The sequence below is a fragment of the Erigeron canadensis genome, chromosome 2, assembly GCF_010389155.1.
Source record: "Erigeron canadensis isolate Cc75 chromosome 2, C_canadensis_v1, whole genome shotgun sequence".
Classification (NCBI taxonomy): Eukaryota; Viridiplantae; Streptophyta; class Magnoliopsida; order Asterales; family Asteraceae; genus Erigeron; species Erigeron canadensis.
The window spans coordinates 25003030-25021697 of NC_057762.1; the positions used below are offsets into that span (position 1 = coordinate 25003030).

The 18668-nt window shown below is 33.3% G+C and overlaps 2 protein-coding genes across 3 annotated transcripts; both read right to left on the reverse strand.

Moving 5' to 3' along the window:
• Window positions 1–841: 841 nt before the first annotated feature.
• On the reverse strand, window positions 842–4169 carry LOC122589108. Its single transcript, XM_043761351.1, has 4 exons — window positions 4027–4169; window positions 2643–2796; window positions 2279–2563; window positions 842–1655 (listed from the first exon to the last, which is right to left on the reverse strand). The coding sequence occupies exons 2-4, from the start codon at window positions 2775–2777 to the stop codon at window positions 1026–1028; spliced, it is 1050 nt and encodes a 349-aa protein (XP_043617286.1). The 5' UTR covers window positions 2778–2796; window positions 4027–4169; the 3' UTR covers window positions 842–1025.
• Window positions 4170–8659: 4490 nt separating this feature from the next.
• LOC122588566 (transcription factor GTE6-like) lies at window positions 8660–16804 on the reverse strand. 2 transcript variants are annotated; one of them, XM_043760703.1, is made up of 9 exons: window positions 16668–16804; window positions 16280–16432; window positions 15298–15513; window positions 15037–15114; window positions 14243–14467; window positions 13940–14038; window positions 11829–11887; window positions 11167–11317; window positions 8660–9522 (listed from the first exon to the last, which is right to left on the reverse strand). In XM_043760703.1, exons 2-9 carry the CDS (start codon window positions 16391–16393, stop codon window positions 9301–9303), a joined length of 1164 nt encoding a protein of 387 aa, XP_043616638.1. In that variant the 5' UTR covers window positions 16394–16432; window positions 16668–16804; the 3' UTR covers window positions 8660–9300. The 2 variants fall into 2 exon arrangements, with proteins under 2 accessions (XP_043616638.1, XP_043616640.1); XM_043760705.1 differs by having other exon boundaries at window positions 9452–9522; window positions 11131–11317.
• Between the last annotated feature and the right edge of the window lie 1864 nt (window positions 16805–18668).

Consider the following 18668-nt stretch of genomic DNA (forward strand, 5'->3'; position numbering starts at 1 on the left):
AAGTCTTCTTATCTATGCCAACCACAAATTTTCGCAATTCATGATTAAACCAAGCTGTTGAATATGGCCAATCTACTCAACTTGATACATCTTTTGTATGTGTCTGAAATTAAAAATTGATAGAAAATAAAGCTCAAAGTTTTTTAGTTAGAGGTAATCATGTGGATAGATTTGTTTGACACTTGATAAACATATCTCCAAACCGCTGTACTAGCAAAACATGAAATGGTGTTGCTTAACATGACCGAAAATAAACAAAGTTATGAAATTCCCAGGTGTTAAGCATATATTCTTCTTTTGTAAAACTTTGAAAGTGTTCAACAGAGATTCATCTGCAATGAAATGGGAAGAATGATTGATGATTTGATATAGTGGGACCTGATGGTGAGAATTGGATTGACAAAATATTACACCTTTTACTACTGTCTAGCAGAAACATTTCCAGTCAACATACCAAAAGCATGTGCAGCTAAAGAATACAGACATATTCATCATTATGAGCTTTACTGTTAAAAGGTGTATGGGTTCTTAAACCATCAGCAAATAAGAGATAAATTAGGAGTAACAATCGTGTCGTGCAAGGGTTAATGAGTTGAGAATTTGATATTGGTGCACAATTATTAAACGAGAACATGTTTTTTCTGCCCAAACAAAACTCATTTATTAAACGTCAAGTCATGTCGAGCCCATTGATGTCTTAAACGGTTAAACCTTTTTAATCACAACCTTAAGTTGTTTATCTTTGTATCGTGTTCTTATTAATGCAGCGCGTCATGTCAAAATTTACAACCTTTATCTTGTATAGTACCAATTTCCAGACGGGCACTATATTGGATCACAATTACAGAATACACAACATTTTAAGCATACCAGCATAATTACTTGTACTAGATTACAGGCCGAGTCTTTTGGGGAATTTGGCAACATTTATAATAACAAATTAGTATCTTTTATTGACTCACGCTCAACAAAATGGCGAACATAACATAGCACACCCAACGACAATGACTGAAAGCTTACACGCATTAAGCAGATGGTCCGGCAACCTGCATAGGGGCAGACTTCCACTCAACAGCTTCACCACAATGCCCGCTCGTAACCTTGGCCAGGCGAGACCCACCCACATTGACCTCATTCGGGTTCAACTCACCAACCAAAGTTTCCATCACCATAGGAGGTCTGGCAGCAATAGCTTTCATGCGATAGCGCTCAGCCCTAGACCCAATAACCTGGCCCAGAATAGATGCTGCAATTGTAAATGCCATGGCGGCTTTTGGCATTAATACCGACTTTCTAAGCATGCCTATAAAAGGAACCGCTGCATGAACAGCTACAAACCAAGAAGGTGAGAATTTCTTTGTGTGTTCTCGCCATACCCCTAACGGAACATTAGCTGCCATGCCCAGTACTCCAATTGCTAGTACCTTTGCAGGTAGGGGTTGTGGTCGGAGGTTCTTTGCGAAGGCAGTTCGGGCTATTGCCGCGCGTGCTGCCACGATTGCTGGTGGGCATTTATACTTAATCCCTGCTGGTGGTTTAAATGCCTTCGCAACAAGTGGTAGAACGTTGCTCACCGCTCTATATGACTTGGCAATGGGACAATTTCCACTTTTCAGCCATTCCTCACCCGTTGCCTCGTGGTTCGACTCTCCTTTCTGAAAATTTAAATAAAACCAAGTAAGATCCCCATTGAGACCCATTGAGCCACTATCTTAAACATGACATCATTAATCAAGTATCATGAGGCATTTGGATTTCTATTAAAAAAGAAATTAGGTATATGTAACAATCACATCAGGTAATCAGCTGTAATATAGTGGGCTGAAGAAAATAACAATCGAATGAACTTCTGATGTTTAAAGTTATAATAATATGATGTATGACAAGAGGTGATCGTTCAAGGAACCAATAAAAACACGTTTTGTGACATGCGAGTAAAAGTGTCTCAAATTAGGTTGCTAAAACCAGTAAATCAGTAAATTTGGTCACCCTCACAGAATCAGCTTTGTTGCAGTTAGTATGAAACTAACTATTAGACCATACACAATGAGATGACTAAAAGTATAATATGGTACAGAACTTTGACAGCTGATTATCACGACTGGTCGACCGCAGAAAATCAATTACAAAACGCAAGTCCAAAGGCCTCCTTCAGTACCCTTGGTGGTATTATTTATCCATATCTAATGTATCTCACCCATTTTTCCCACAGTTCTAGATCATTATTATGGGAAAAGACACTAATGTAAATATGTGATAGTGTTAGCAGCTATCATACCTGAGAAGAGTCTTTCTTTGACGATTTGTGCTTTTTTTGTTGATTCTTAAACATCTCATTGAATGCATCGAAACCGAAGGCCCCACCCAAACCTGACAGACTGATAGTGGCAGCCTTTGCTGCTAAAGGATTAAACTGCTGGGACACAGCCTCAGCCTTAACTTTTTGAGAAAATTGTAACGATCCCTCAGAAAGCGGGACAACGCCATTCTGTCCATGGAAGAGCCTAAACGCCGTATCAAAATTGGGACCGTCCTCGAATATAGGACCTTTGGTTCCTCGAGCCTGATAAAGTGGTGACAACATTAGTTCGTTTCCTAGATAATTGTTCATTTAGGATTGACAAGGGAAATAAGACACTTACGGGTAATGGGATAGCCATGGACGGAGAAAAGGAGAAGTTAGTCGGCTCATTAATGTTACGCAAAAATGGGCATCGTACAATATCATGCTGTGATGGTGAAGATTCCTCAGCCATACTTCTACACAAAAAATTCATTTCTTGACAGCAGGATGGACTGCACATACAAGACAATAACAAATTAGCAATTTGACATCAGCACAAGTAATTCACCAGCCGCAAAAAACAGAAATTAACAACGAGATTAACTAGGTTTCATATGTAAACGTCCTAACAATCAGATGGCACTAAGAACGTAGGCATTTAGGACTGCATAACCAAATAGGTTAATCTTATTGGTAAGTTATATAGTGCATTGGGAGATGATATTGTTTAGCATAAAAAACATACTTATTTAAATCAATGAGAGTGTGATACCAAATAACAGTTACTCCATTACCTTTCACTATGTGGGCATAAGCCAGTTATACATCAACGTTTTCTATACAATATATCAATAAAATACACAACTATATGAACATGTATACACACTTGTCCTGTTTTGCTAATGTACCAAACCATGGAATAATCCATTGAACATATCGAACTATCGATTTATTGGTACCGTATGTATGTGACCTTTTATAATATGTAAATTCCTAAATTGCAACTTATATGACCTTCATGTCAGCAAAAATACTTGTACCTGATACGGAGGTAACCAAATACGCCCAATAACAATAAAATGAAAGTTTAATGCATACACTAGGAAGACGCAACAACTTCAATACAATTCCGTCATCTTATCTCCATTAAATCACAAATTTAATCAAAAACGCTTGTACACGCACACGCACACACGTTATGTGCAAAATCATGTGTCTCTTTCATGTCGACAAATTCGATCAAAAAGCTCTTACTAGACCGAAAAAAAGTTTAAATTTTTACAAAGATAAACAACTTTTTTGTCCCTAAATCAAAGATCAACATCATGACATCATGAATTTTTACATGATAAAAAAAAACTACTTCTCAATTTTTCCATCTGAAAACTAAAGTCAACACCATCAAGTCATATATTCACATCCAAAAAATATGTATAAAATCAACATTTAAAGTGTAATTCATTAATACATACACATATACATATATATATATATATATATATCTGTATCTATACATTACACACACACACACACAAATATTCTTTTTCTTTACTTTGTAATAAAAAACACTAAATAAGGGAATTCAGGAGAAATAAAATTAGAGATCCAGATACAAAAACATGCAATTAAACCTAAATTAAATCCAAAATTGAATGAAAAACTGAAAGCCAAACAATGAAAATTGAAGTAATCAATTATATAACAAAGTAAAATAAAATAAATAAAAATAAGAAGAATAATACCTTAGAAATTGACGATGCGGAAGAATAAGGAGATTATTATTATTATTATGTAAATATATATAAATATAAATTATATATAGATGGATACAGATGAAGAAACAATCAAAGGGAAGGGAAGAGTAGGTGGACCAAATGCAAAATCAATGAAAATGAATATAATAATTTTAAGAGGTGTGGGTAATATGTTTTCCACACTCCTTTATTTAGTCGAACGACGTCGTGTTGTCCACACGCTATAATAATAAGAAGGCCTTAGCTAGCCATATTTGACAAAATGGAAAATATTATGTGATGTGAAAATATCAATTTTGGTGGGTATTTGATTTGGTGGATCTACCACATTTTACTTTCATGTTGTGGTGATGGATGGATGGATGGATAGGATAGGTTTGCGTACTACATCTATAAAATTAAAAGGGAAATATGGATGTAGTGAACTATAATAAAATGTTTATTTTATATATTTGATCTAATCGGAGGTCTATGTTATGTAACGAACTTACCAAAACTGTCTAAGTGATGCATGTTATCGGGTAATCTACAGGTAGCCGGTTACCATCCAAAGGGATAATCACCTGTGAATGTAGTGAACTATGACAAAATGTCTATGTTATGTATTGATCTAATCGGAGGTCTATGTTATATAATCAACTTACCAAAACTGTCTAAGTGATACATGTTATTTATTGTTTCCAACTCCTCCAGAGTATTTAAGAACTGGTATTTTCTTGTTTCAATTTAGTTATTTATTAATATCCCGAAAAGAGAAATGATGAATTCTAAGGTTAAGGGGATTTGATCTTTCGGTTTTAGGCTTGTAATGCGTTCTTCTAAGTTTGTTGTTTTGTTGCTTTAACTAAAATCTAGCAATTAGTTATTCTTTCTCATTTCAATTATAAGTTATGCTTCAAGAAGCCATGTAAGAATACGTCCCCTAGTCTCTCATTGTTTGTTTGTTTGGGTTGTATATATATATGTACTCTTAGATTTGTGTGTGTCAATGTGTATATGTTTAAGAATATATGTAATGATTGGTTTCAGGTTCTTGACCTTATAAGGAATCGTAATCTTCAAATGCGATTTTAATTTTTGAGACTTTGATTTTTTTGGTATAAGATTGTGTTAGGGTTGATCGGAAAAATGGGGAGGTAGGTTGCGGCCAAAAGATATGAATTTGTTTAAAGTTTTTATATAATTACAGAACTTATATACATATATGTTTCCATAACTTATATTTATTTATATATGTTAAATAAATAAATAAATTATTAAGATTAAAAAATAAAAGGAAAAAAATTGATGACCAGCATTAGCCGGTAACATGCATCCCTTCGACAGTTTTGGTAAGTTCATTACATAACATAGACCCCCCGATTAGATTAATACATAACATAGATATTTTGTCATAGTTCACTAAATCCACAGGTCATTATCCCTTAAAAAAAATTGATGGTAACCGGCTACTTGTAGATTACCCGGTAGCATGCATCACTTAGACAGTTTTGGTAAGTTCGTTACATAACATAGACCCCTGATTAGATCAATACATAACATAGACATTTTGTCATAGTTCACTACATCCACAAGTCATTATCCCAAACTAAAATATAGCTGGTTATATATGTGTTTTTAACTTTTTATTGAGTTTAAATATATAATATTTTTTTCTTTTTTTTTTAAATCTCAATTAAAGATTTGAGCTACCTAAATTACTTTTTTTTTTATTAATTAATTTAAACATCTTTACCTAATATACCTATAATATCCTTAAATATCAACCACTCATTTTTCTCTCTTTTATCAAATTTTAACCACTCATTTTTTTCTCTCTCCTCCACAAATCATTTTAATCCTCTAATTCATTTAAAATCCTTTATCTCAAAAACCGTATATCGATAAGTTATAAAAATTGTATGGGTACTCTTAAAATTTCATGTTCTTTAATTAGAGATGTCATTCGCTATATACTTTGGACGAATTTTTAAATCCGAGGCGGAGCCAGTACGGCTAAAGCATTTGGCTATCATACTCTATGACTTGACCTATCACCCACACCATCTCACCGTTGCAATGCACGGGCAATATCTCTCGTATCTTTATATAAGAAACGGGGTGTAGGTTTTAGTGGTTAGGTATTTTAATATTTTCTCAAAAATGTTTTAGATTCTATTATATTATGGATTGAATTAAAAAAGAAGGATTGATTTTACGTCTTTAAACTCGAGTATTCATGTCATTTCTTTTTCTTCTGATCATTGTTAAGGAAGGTTGTGGCGTTCGGATGCTCAAGTTTATAGGGTTTCGATGGCGGATGATTTAAACGCAAGGATTGTGATTAAAAAGATGTCATCAATTAAGTTAAATCTAACTAGTTTTTCTCAACAAAAAAAAATGATTAATAATTGAAACTAAAAAGCATCACAAAAGAAGAAAAATACATTTTGAAAAGTTTTCTAGGATACTACTAAAAACTCAAATAACTAAAGTAAGTACAGTATCCTAATTTTGAATTAACTCAATAAGATGATATTACTAATTCAAATTTCCCATTATATAGAGTAGACCAAGTTAATGATCACAACATAAAATTGAATCGGATATAGATACTTTAAGGCGTGTTTGGTTCTTGAAATCTTATTCTTACTTTTTTTTTTTTTTTTTTAAATTTTGCATTCATTATACTGTATTTGTATTTATATTTATATAGTAACGGTTGGTGAACAATCATAAGAGCACGCCCAATGGGTGAACCCAATACTAACCAATACATTGCCACATCAGAAAAGCCTATTTCCAATACATTTCCTAGATTCACACTCAATACCCAATACATCCAATACATTCCAATACACTCAACATTAATTTTACACTTTTAATTAATATTTAATTTTCACACTCTAAATAATCATAATAATAATGATAAGGGTAGTAATAATATTTATATATATATATATATATATATATAAGGGCAATAGTAATATTTATATGAAACTATAAGGACTAAATTGAAAATAACAGTAGTAAGAGTCATCCTCTTCCTCCCCATCACCTGAAATACATACAGCCGCCGAAAAAAGCAAAAACATTCCCCTTCTTCACTATGATATATAAACAACACACACACACACCATATATATACATATATTGGAGAAGGAAATAAAAAAAAAAAGAAAAAGAAAAAAAGATGCTCGAATACGTCCGTGGTGGCTACCACGATTCGCTTGAATACGCCGGGAATACGCTCGAATACGGCCCACACCCAATGGTGTGGACCGTATTGGTTACTGGAATACGGAGCAATACTACATACATAAGGGGTGCTCTAAGAGTTTCAAATGAACTTTGCATTTTTTGTTTGGACTTTGGAGTAACATACCCATACATATCATTTAATAACACCAATAAAGTTGATAAATATAATTATAGAGAAAATAAGTTCATCTTAGAAGTTAGAACAAAAACTAATGAACAATCTGGAAATGAAATTTTCGTCATAGAATTATACAACTCAATTGTAGTGTCGTTTTGGTCTCTAAAGCTTATAACTTCATTACAACAAAGTGATCTGAATCAAATCGAAATATATCATTTTATTTATTATTTATTATTATATTTGGGAAATGATCTGTACACCACCCGATTTTGACCGTACACCACCAAAAATACTATATAATATTATACTATACAACACTCCAAAGCACATTTAGTGGTATCCGGTCAAAAACAGGTGGTGTACAGATCATCTCTCATTATATTTTCTAGTTTCTTTTCATGGTAATCAATGCATATTATCTATCTAATTATATTTTCGGTTTATCTCAAACACACAAAAAAATTATTTTTAATTTGATTCAATTTGGTTTTCAATTAATAGAAAAAATCTAAATTGCTAAACACACCTAAATAAATCGATATTTTTGACAGTTAAATAATGAAGTCATCAGTGACACAATATTTACTAAGATTTTGGATGAAAAGGTCCAAAGAGTTTGCCCAAGTGCTTGAATGATGATACTATCAATGAAGTTCGGAGCATTGTATAAAAATGACACATGTTTAGTATGTTTGGCCAGTATTTTATTCGTGAGCAAACCAACCGACCCTACACCTATCTCCAACACCCCACAAAGATATATGATATATGGAGTATTTAAGAAGAAAAGCTTTTTCTAAATATTATATTTAAAATATCACATGAATCACTCATTTTAACACAAGATAATAATTCATATCAGAAAAAGATTATATTGATATATACATAGTTTTGAAAAGTTTTTAGTTTACGATATGAACTTAAAAAGCATATGAAAATTTTAAGAAAAAGGTCCACTTGATATGTTAAAAGCGTTATGTTTACTAATTTACTAAGTTTTCCCATTATCATAACATCTTAGATGAGAAGGTCCTCTAAAATTTGGTAACCGCAGATCAAAAATAATAATGGACCTAATCTGTGATTCTGTTCTTATTACTTGTATTATAAATATAAAAGTGATCATAAATATGTTACTGAATTTTAATATACTTATGATGCCATCAAAATAAAGTTTTGAGTATTTTCACATTATTCTTACTTCAATAGTAGTCTCATTAGAATTTCCATATACATATTTATAATCAGGAAAACCTAAAGTATTTTCACACCTCCACCAAACTAAAATTTTCATCAGAAACAGAAAAAACTTTTACAGGAGTTATTCAGAAGGGATTCATAACTCGTTGTCTTCCCAATCTTCTCTAGTACCCTATATGTATACAAGTATGAGATAACATGGAACTTGAGAGGCATTTCGGCCTTTCAAGTATGCGCTTTATATCACTCTGGTCTAAACTCACCAGATACAAAACTGTGATGGCCAGAGGATTTAAGTCTTACTTGAAACAACCGGTGTAAATAATACATGGATCACAATGAACCAACAAAAAAGACTACTATGGGTGCAGTAAACTATAATTCAAAAGCCGCACCCTGTTAACTTACTGATGCATGAATCAAAAAGATAAAAACAGGGAATATGACATGATCCTATACATACTATGAGTCAGTCATACATGCATACATTGTGTAATATTACATTTTACATTAATAAGATTACCTTCAAAGTGGGCCATGGCAAGAACATCATGTTCTGACAAAACCCTGATTCCACCTCTCCGCTCAAATTGAAGGAACTGCGCCACTTACTTGGTTTAGTAGGTCAAATAGGCTAATTCTAGTGCTTCCTCGAAGCCCAAAAGAATGCTAGACAACATGTGTGTAGCTATGCATCATTCCTAAGAAGGGTGCTTCTGATTCTGTTTCTTTGCAGTCCGAGCTAGTGCATTGCATATCTGCTTTTTCCGTTTGGAGGCGATGGTTTTGGTGATGTTTGCTGTTTTCGTTATGTTCACGGGATTGTTAGATCCACTGCCAACTCCAATGGTTGCATTTTTTATCCAATGACCTTTTAGAGCATCTTTTACAAAATATTTTAACCTCCATAATGTGGATTCACTCTGCACAAAATCATGCGAGATTACTTAATTAGGGTGTAACCTAACAAAGATAAAATTTCAACTCTAAAACTCAGAAATGGCAAAAAGGGGTGTATCGGATAACTGGTCAAGTTTTTTAGCTCTTTTTACGAGTCTATACTTCGTCCAAAGTTTGTCATCTTATTTCATAAACCATTAATGCATCAAAGATAAAGTTTTCAGCCATAATTAAACTATTGTATGCAATAAAAAATAGAAGATGGCCGCCTTTTGCCCAGAATGACTTGTTCCCACCCTATTGGCCTTTTTAGCTTAAATTATTTTGTTTTACCATCTTGACATACACCTAGTATAGATTAAACAGAACCCAATTACATACACTGATAAATTAGCAGAAATCATTTCCACTAATTATCGTGGCTTATTTTAGCAAAAAAATGATATAAGTTAATGGATGCAAGTAGTGTTAAGGTAAATTAAGATGGTACTAGAAAATTTACATGAGCAATTTAGAAAAACTGACTACGTAGAGTGTAATACACTGTGTACTCGGGATTCTGGGTTTTATTTAATTACATAGATCTATATCTATTCTATACTATATTATAAAGCAAATCCACTTTTCAACTTTCAACATTCAATTTCAACAATGTACACATGATAATGCATGATATACCATACATCAATGCGTACAACTTTCTCTCTCCTCAAAATCTTTTATCTCAAAAACCATACATGGATAAATTATAAAAATTATATGGGTGTTCTTAAAATTTTATGCTCTTTCATTAGAGATGTCATTCGATATACTTTTGACGAATTTTTAAATCTGAGGACGAAGCCCGTACGGCTAAGGCATTTGGCTATGACACTCTATAACATATCACCTCCTATGACCTATGACACTCTATGACATATCACCCTCATCATTTTACCACCGCAACGCGCGGGTACTTGCTCTCGTTCATTTTAAAGTATAAGTGACATGTTTGACTCTCGTTGCAATTTTAATACCCGTTACAAAAATTATGAAAATCTCACAAACCCGAACCAATACCATCTTCATTTTTAATGTTGCAAATATTTAGTATTTTTTAATTTTTTTTGGTAATCATGCGTGTTTAACTCGCTTTGCAAGCAGACTAATCCCAAGAGCTAACTCCCTTTGCGAGCCCAAAGTCACAACAGGTGAGCCTCTGTGGCCACTAAGGTATCTTTTTTGAAGACACAAAGAATTGAACTTGGGGCCTCCAGAGAGTTTCACCGTTTTGGGACACATGCCCAACTAATGGACCAACCACCCTAGTGGTTAATGTTGCAATTTTCACCAGCTATCCGATAAAAAATAATGTAGTAGTTTCCATGTAATGAAGCAATACTTCGAAGGTTAAGGTAAGAAGGCTTGGTCTCTAATAAAAAAGGAAGACTAAAGTCATAAAACAACAAAGGTGGTGGCCTAGTGGTTAAGGCTTGGATCCTAAAGGTGAAAATAACTAGAGGTCCCAAGTTCGAATCCTAGGAGCAAAAAGAAAATACCCTTGTGGTCATGGACACCTGCAACGACTTCAGGCTGACCACAAAGCGGGTGTTTGTTCAGGGATTAATAGGATCGGAAAGAGAGTCAGATACCTAGGCTAACCAGTAAAAAAAGGAAAATAATCTGACCAGAGCATCGATGTCAAGATCGATCTCTACTGCTGTTGAATGAAAAGTAGGGTTATGCCGAGCTACAATATCTAGTGCCTTGCTAAGATCTTCTGGACACAACTGAGTGAGAGCTATTCCAAGGTTTCTTTTGTCTTCAATCGACAATTTCCTGAAGAGATTTATAGTTTCAGCTTCAAATGCTTGTAAAATGACAAATCAATGCATAATTGAGAACTGAACCATCTACAACTGGATTAAAAGATCATTTATAAAAAATCATTAGCTTATAATCACATAGAAAACTAACGGCCACAACCAGCATCTTGTAAGGATTGATAATGGCTGTTTCCATTCACAAAATATTGTCATTTTACCAAAACGGAGAAAATTCTAAAATTCTAAATTTGTGAATCGTGATACATCATTTTTTGTCGAAAATAAGGTTCGGTAACAATATAATAACTTGTGCTATTAAGTTAATGACTCAACAAATGACTCTTAAAAGCTCATCTCAAATGATTCTTAGAAGCTTTCAAAAAACTCTAGACACAAATTTGATAGGATTTCTGGCACTCCTATAAGATTTGATGGTATACAGTTAAGCAGTAAATCTATCTGAGTATAGTTGTATATAAACCAACATATAAATGAGAGTAGAAGATACAATGATGGAAATAAACCTGCATTTTTTAACCACAGTTTCTCTTAATTCTTCTAACCGCATATCCGCTTCATACAGCTGACATAAAATAAATGTCAGTTCATACTCAAAGAAAAGCAACATATCATAAAAAACTGCAAAGCACTGAACAACAATGGGATTTGGTTGTCTTATATCTAATATCAGTCATATAAAAAAATAGCTACAAGGGGAAGAGTCAGACGGTGATACGAACCCAATCAGATTCGTATCGATAAACACAATAAACCAAGAAAACGATAAAAAGGGTTCTTGCAATTCGAGAAGCAAGGACCTCCTAAAAGTCTTAAGACCTTAATTTAATTCATCAATAATTCTGTTACAGCCCTAATGATCTATATAAATACTAATACTAAGCTTGATAAGCAAGCTAACTAAATAATATTATTAAAGATATCATAGAATATCTATAGCAATAATAATACTTTCCTAATAATAATAATAATATAATTAATAGTATCTATTAATAAGTTATCAATAATCCAGATCGTATCATTACTACGTCCCCCAAAAACACCTTGTCCTCAAGGTGTTGCTTTGAAAAATTTCCTGAAGTAATTCCAGGATCCCATGTTTTGATATGTGGTGATGCCTCTTCTGGAACATAGTAATGCAGCAAAATAGAACCCGGGATATTCTGCCATGACTGTTCAAAAATAGCGTCGTCTCTTGTGTCAAAGATTAACCCATACATTGCTGCATTGTTTGGACGTGAAACGAACCCAACAAGAGCCACATTATATTTAGATTGAATTCTCCTGAAAGCCTTATCTGCCATCTTCTTACTTGTATGAACAAGAGGACCATTTGTATTATTTTTGCCCAACCCATGTTGAATCTCTGGTATCAGGATTTGCATCTGCCCAACCTTCAACGCAACCTCATCACCACCTTCACAGCAAGTAGCCTCATCACTACCTCCACCACAAGAACTCTGATCAACTTTATGATCGGGACCACCAACATCGATGTCGTTATATTCATTCTCATTCACACAGTCTATTAGTCCGACATCTTTCTGTTTTGCTTTTATCTCTTCATGTACTGGTTTAAGAATCTTTTCTAAAGGCTGGACACTTGATTCGGTTTGAGGAGGTATTTCAAAATCTAAATCATCAAAACGAGTTCTAGGTTGTGGTACCTTAGGTTGTTCCAGTGTATTTAGCTTAACGGGCGAGAATAATGTTGTTGTTAAAGCAACCGGATTAGCTAATATAGCAGTGAGAAGTTTCATTATCTCCGTATGTCTCTGATTCACTTCCCGACGCAAGGCTCTAACCTCTGACTCCAAAGCAGTGAGTTGCCGATCTGCTGCTGCTCCTGTTTCTTCCTTCTTTGTCATTATTCAGCTTGTTTTTTCCCCGATGAACAGTACCTCGTGAAGAGTGTCGATGAACAATTCTTATTTTAAAAAATAAATAGGCCTAGAAAAGTGCTCTGATACCAATTGATACGAACCCCAATCAGATTCGTATCGATAAACACAATAAACCAAGAAAACGATAAAAAGGGTTCTTGCAATTCGAGAAGCAAGGATCTCCTAAAAGTCTTAAGACCTTAATTTAATTCATCCATAATTCTGTTACAGCCCTAATGATCTATATATAAATACTAATACTAAGTTTGATAAGCAACCTAACTAAATAATATTATTAAAGATATCATAGAATATCTATAGCAATAATAATACTTTCCTAATAATACTAATAATAATATAATTAATAGTATCTATTAATAAGTTATCAATAATCCAGATCGTATCAGATGGGTCGATCAGATCAAATGAGTTGAAAGTCACCCAATGTCTAGTTTTAATGCACACAATGATCATAATCCGTGTGTTCAAACGTCAAGATTCTTCTTGTAATAATATTGTCCTTGTAATCATAACAAACACATTAATTGTCTATTATAATATTTAAAAATAATGGGCAAAAAAAGTTTATGGGGTCAGCTAGACTGACCCGGTTTCTCTTGACCTGTACAAAGAAAAGCATGTTAAAACCTAAACCCCTTTTTACCCATTACCAACTAGCCTGATCAGCCCACACCGCCACCACTTAAAAGTTCAAGAAAAGACAAATCTTTTACCTCGTTACTTAGATCCCTAGCCTTTTTAGCACGAGCTGCCTCCTGAGAACGCTGCAGGTTCAGCTGTGCTTCTGCTTCTTCTTCATCTCGCTTTTTTTCCTGCTCAGACACCATATAATAGCGTCTTTATATTAAGTACTGGCATATCTCTTCACATGCATATTAGTAATGTTAACCTTAAGGGTGACACGTTATCTACACTGTTCACATTTCTAGCTTCTAATCTTCTATGAATGGTCATAGTTTCAACATTATTAATAATTTACAGAAGGGTCAACTTCCAACTCCAAGTATAATAATTACCTCTTCAGTAACCCTTGGTAAAAACTGAAGCCATTTCTCTTCAAACTTCTCCAGCAAAGTTTTGGCCATCATATAAACATTACTTTTATCATCATTATATTGCATGGCATTCTGAAAAACCAACCTCACATCCGAACATATATCCCTGACATGTTTGTATCCAGTACCATCCTTCGCCTCCATTTGATTCTTTATTGTACTGAAGTCCATGGGCCTGTCAATCACCTAGTACACACCAGCGTTTAATACATCAATGCAAGAAAAAAACAGTACATATAACTAAACCATTAACCATTGGTAAAAGATGGCTCTCCATGAACAACATGAATCCATCAGACACCATCTTGTACTATGCCGGAGCCCCTCCACTTATAAAGTACAAAGATATTCTGGTCAATTTGTTTGTGTAAGTTATATATCAACCCATACTTGTATCCATCAACGCAAACAGTGGATTACAGAAGGTCAAAGAACTGTACGATAGTAATGGTAACTATTACTTTTTACTACATAAAACTTTATGACAATGAGATGGGCTATAATAGGAAAAGGAGTAAGAATGTTTCCTAAAAATATGAGTCTTTAATTTAAGCCGTTAACAATAAGAAAGAGTTCTAATTAGCTCTAGTAGTTAGGTGATCAAAATATATAGCTTCGCCCCTGTTCTGTACTGAACAGACCTCTACTGAATTGTACATAAAAATCAGAGTGGTGTTGACCAGGGTACATAACAAGAATATCAACATATACATCAACATAGAGAAGGAAAAAATGAAATTACGGAAGGGCATTACCTCATAATAGTCACGCAATCCATAACCTTCAACGTCTACTGGTTGCATAAATGGCCAGGCAAACTTGTGCTGAGTGATCTGTATTATGATACATATTCTTTAGCTTAATTTATAAATCAACAAAGAAAATCTAGATATTGTTCAAAACCTGAATAAATGATGAAACCGGATAGCAATTAATGACATTCTCAAATTTTGTTAAAAGGTTCCTTTAAATACATTAGAATCATCAAAATGATATTGTCAGGCACAGATTATAACCTGACGCAGAATTGAGCCAAATTGTCGCATAATGTCCTGCATTCTCTTAGCAGCAGCTGCCTCTCTACGTGCTGTTTCTTGTTGATGTTTCTTAATTCCTGGAATATGCCTTACCTTCTCTTTATCTTTCGCAGACAAGCTTTTCGGAGAAACAACAGATTGCTTTTTGCTTGACGTCAAGTAGAACTCCTCAATCTCATTTACTTTTTGCTCAAGCTGAAAACAAGCATAACGGAAGAATAAATAAGGCACAAAAGTGTCCTGACTCTTACGAGTCGAGTCCATTTCAAGTATATATAATTATACAATATTATGTAGTATATAAAAGTGTCCTGTCTCTTACGAGTCGAGTCATGTTTCAAGTCACGAGTCAAAAATTAGGTTTTCGAGTCGAGTCAAAAGTTACGAGTCGACAACTATGGAGAACAAGGTTTGTTGATTTAGAAAGCAAAACACGTTCTGACTTTTTAACTTTGACTATCGTTTATTTTCACCCCAAAAGTTGGTTCTGTTACAGTTTTCGAAAAAGCAACCACCAACAAGTTTCCGTTCATATTATGTCTATAAAATGAACAACCCTAACTATCTAGATTACATCAACAAGGGATTTTTGCATATAATAATAGCGAACTTTCTCATTCTACCCAATAGGGGTAACTTACAACTTTTAAGCGACAATACGTCAGACTTTTAAACATTCCGAAAAATTCAACCGTCGCAGGCATTTAATGTCACCGAAAAATTAGTATGTTCCAATAATTCGGACAATGAAAGATTGCATAGCTACTCCAAATCCAAACCACTATCAATAAATATCGAGAAAATTCAAAATGTCGTATCACTAAGAGGTCATCAAGGTATAGATGCAAAGAATATCAATGCTAAATAAAACTAGCACAAGCTTAATTGCATTTAAAATAAACCATAAAAAAAAATGCAACTTGTGAACTCAACACACTTATAGATCATTAAGTAAAACAACCTTCTCGACCTTCGCAAACAAATCATCGACTTGATGTCCAATATCATCATCATCATTATCCACATTATTTCTCTCCATCTTCTCTGCCACGTCATCATCTCGAATGCCCGACATTGTTTCTTCTTCCAATTCCTTGTTTTTTATACAAAAAATCTACACACATTTTATTTACCCAAAAAATAATTCAATATAAGTGAATGAAATACTAATTACTATTACTAAATGAGCAAATATATAAAACCAACATAATTATAATCTACAGAGACAATATATAAACAATCTACAGAAACAATATATATATAACCTATTTTCCTGAGCTTTGAAAATTTGATTATTATATAAATTTAAAATTGCAATTTGTAATATTTTCGGGAAAAAAAAAAGATACCAGAATTATGGATAGATAAAGCAGAGTGAAAGATACAAGTAGATGACAGCTAGTATGCCGCCGGTGAAAAAGGGTCCGGCCAGTGAGTTTGGTGTCACAGGTACTGCACTATGTTTTGCACTATGTTTTTTTTTTTTTCTATCTTTTTTTTTTTATTTACATCAAATTTGAGAAAGTTCTCATTATTGACCATTTGACCCTATGGTATCTTCCCACTTTAGTTTTTTTTTTTTTTTTAACGTTTAGTCGGTATGCGACATCAGAGAAATCTCACCGTATAATGGTGAAGCCTTTCACGTACTTTATACAATGAGATGTTGACCATGGGGCATTACAAGTATTCGGAGAAAAAAACCAAAGAGTTGTCATCCCAAAGGATGGAACTAAAGGCCTTGGATAAAATCTGAGATGTCTCTCACCAGTTGGACTAGTCATCATTGGCTCCCACTTTATTCTATTTTTTCGTTTGTTTAACTTCAAATCTATAATGACTAATGAGTGAGTATTTTATAAATCTTTACATTGTACTTAAAAGGTTGATCCATTCCGTTAATGTATCGTCTTCTTGTATTTCAACATGAAGTGTCGTTGTTGCTTCTTGCTTGCAATGTTTCGTTTTGATTGTCTGGTTCAAAATTACTAAATTATCGTCAAGTTCATTATACATTAACTTCTTTAAGTTGATAATTCATTAATTTATCGATATAATAATAACTTGTTATATTAATAAAATATCCCGGTCTTAACATTATTAATGTATAGACGTTAGACTATACTGACTACCATGTATGTAAGAGTTATAGGATAGTTCTTTTAACTTGAAGGGCGAAATTAAAAAGTCTCAACCTATATATCTATATTTACTACTCGTACTATATAAAACTATATTCATATGTTGAAATGTTTAGAATTTTGGTACATGCAAAACTACCATTTTACCTTTGATTAATTAACTTGCACAAATCATTCCATAATCTTTTAAAAGATATTCACTATCCTTAAAAATCAAATATCTTTGTATCAATTACTTACACCACTTGACGTCGACGCCACCACATCATAACTAATGTCATCACTGCCGTATTATACAGGTACCATACTCATTAAAATTAATATTCATGATATAAAGATAATTATTGAATCTTGATTTTTGATGTAATATAAAGGTTGAGATTCTTTCAACTTGATTAGACAAGTTAAAAGAACTTAAAAAAAATCATTAAATTTCAATATAACTTATTTGTTATTATCAATTATATTATAAGTTATAACAAAATATATTTAATCCGCATATTACACGAAAATAATATAGTTATGATTATACAATAAAATAAAAATAAAAAAACGAGGTGACAAAACTTGGTTATTGGATAAAACCAACTACTCATATCCCATATTTGATACAAAAGGGTTATTAGGGGCAAAGGTGCAGTGACAAAGTTGTGACAATTTGGCAAGTTTTGGTAAGGAATCAACAAATAAGGAGCTGCCACGTGTCCAAGCCAATTTTAGCCAAAAACTAGCCAAATCTTGCCAAAGTGCATGCTATAGTGCCAATTTTTGTCAATTGAAAAAATTTTACAAAACAAACCTTAAACTTTATTAAACTTAAAAAACACAATACAACTAATTAAAACATTACATTTATTTAAAACATAAAACACACAAATACTTAAAAATAAAAAAACAAGATCATTAAACATCGGCTCATCCACAGAGTACATGTTCATCAATCTTTCATGAGTTGAGTGCCGGTCTCTCCAAATATATCTTCGTGAGTGTGTAGAAGAAGATGCAGTGTCTTTTTCTAAGGCTGCAAGAGAAACAGACGCCAAAAACTCGAAGCCGCTAGAAGACGATGACGACGACAAGAATTCAAGAATTATATACACGGGTAGTTCATCGTCAGACATTTTGCCTTATGAAATTTGATAGTTTGGTGTTTTATGATAGTATAGATGTTTGTTGTTTGAGATGGTAAATATGTGATAAATATGTGTA

Coding starts and splice junctions, on each gene's coding strand:
- LOC122589108 (XM_043761351.1), bottom strand. CDS start 2,777: ATGAATTTTTTGTGTAGAAGTATGGCTGAGGAATCTTCACCATCACAG. Junction 2,564..2,642: donor CCATGGCTATCCCATTACCC/GTAAGTGTCTTA, acceptor CCACTTTATCAG/GCTCGAGGAACCAAAGGTCC. Junction 1,656..2,278: donor CAAAGAAAGACTCTTCTCAG/GTATGATAGCTG, acceptor TTAAATTTTCAG/AAAGGAGAGTCGAACCACGA.
- LOC122588566 (XM_043760703.1), bottom strand. CDS start 16,393: ATGTCGGGCATTCGAGATGATGACGTGGCAGAGAAGATGGAGAGAAAT. Junction 15,514..16,279: donor TGTTTGCGAAGGTCGAGAAG/GTTGTTTTACTT, acceptor GCTTGTTTTCAG/CTTGAGCAAAAAGTAAATGA. Junction 14,039..14,242: donor TACCAAGGGTTACTGAAGAG/GTAATTATTATA, acceptor GTGTCTGAGCAG/GAAAAAAAGCGAGATGAAGA.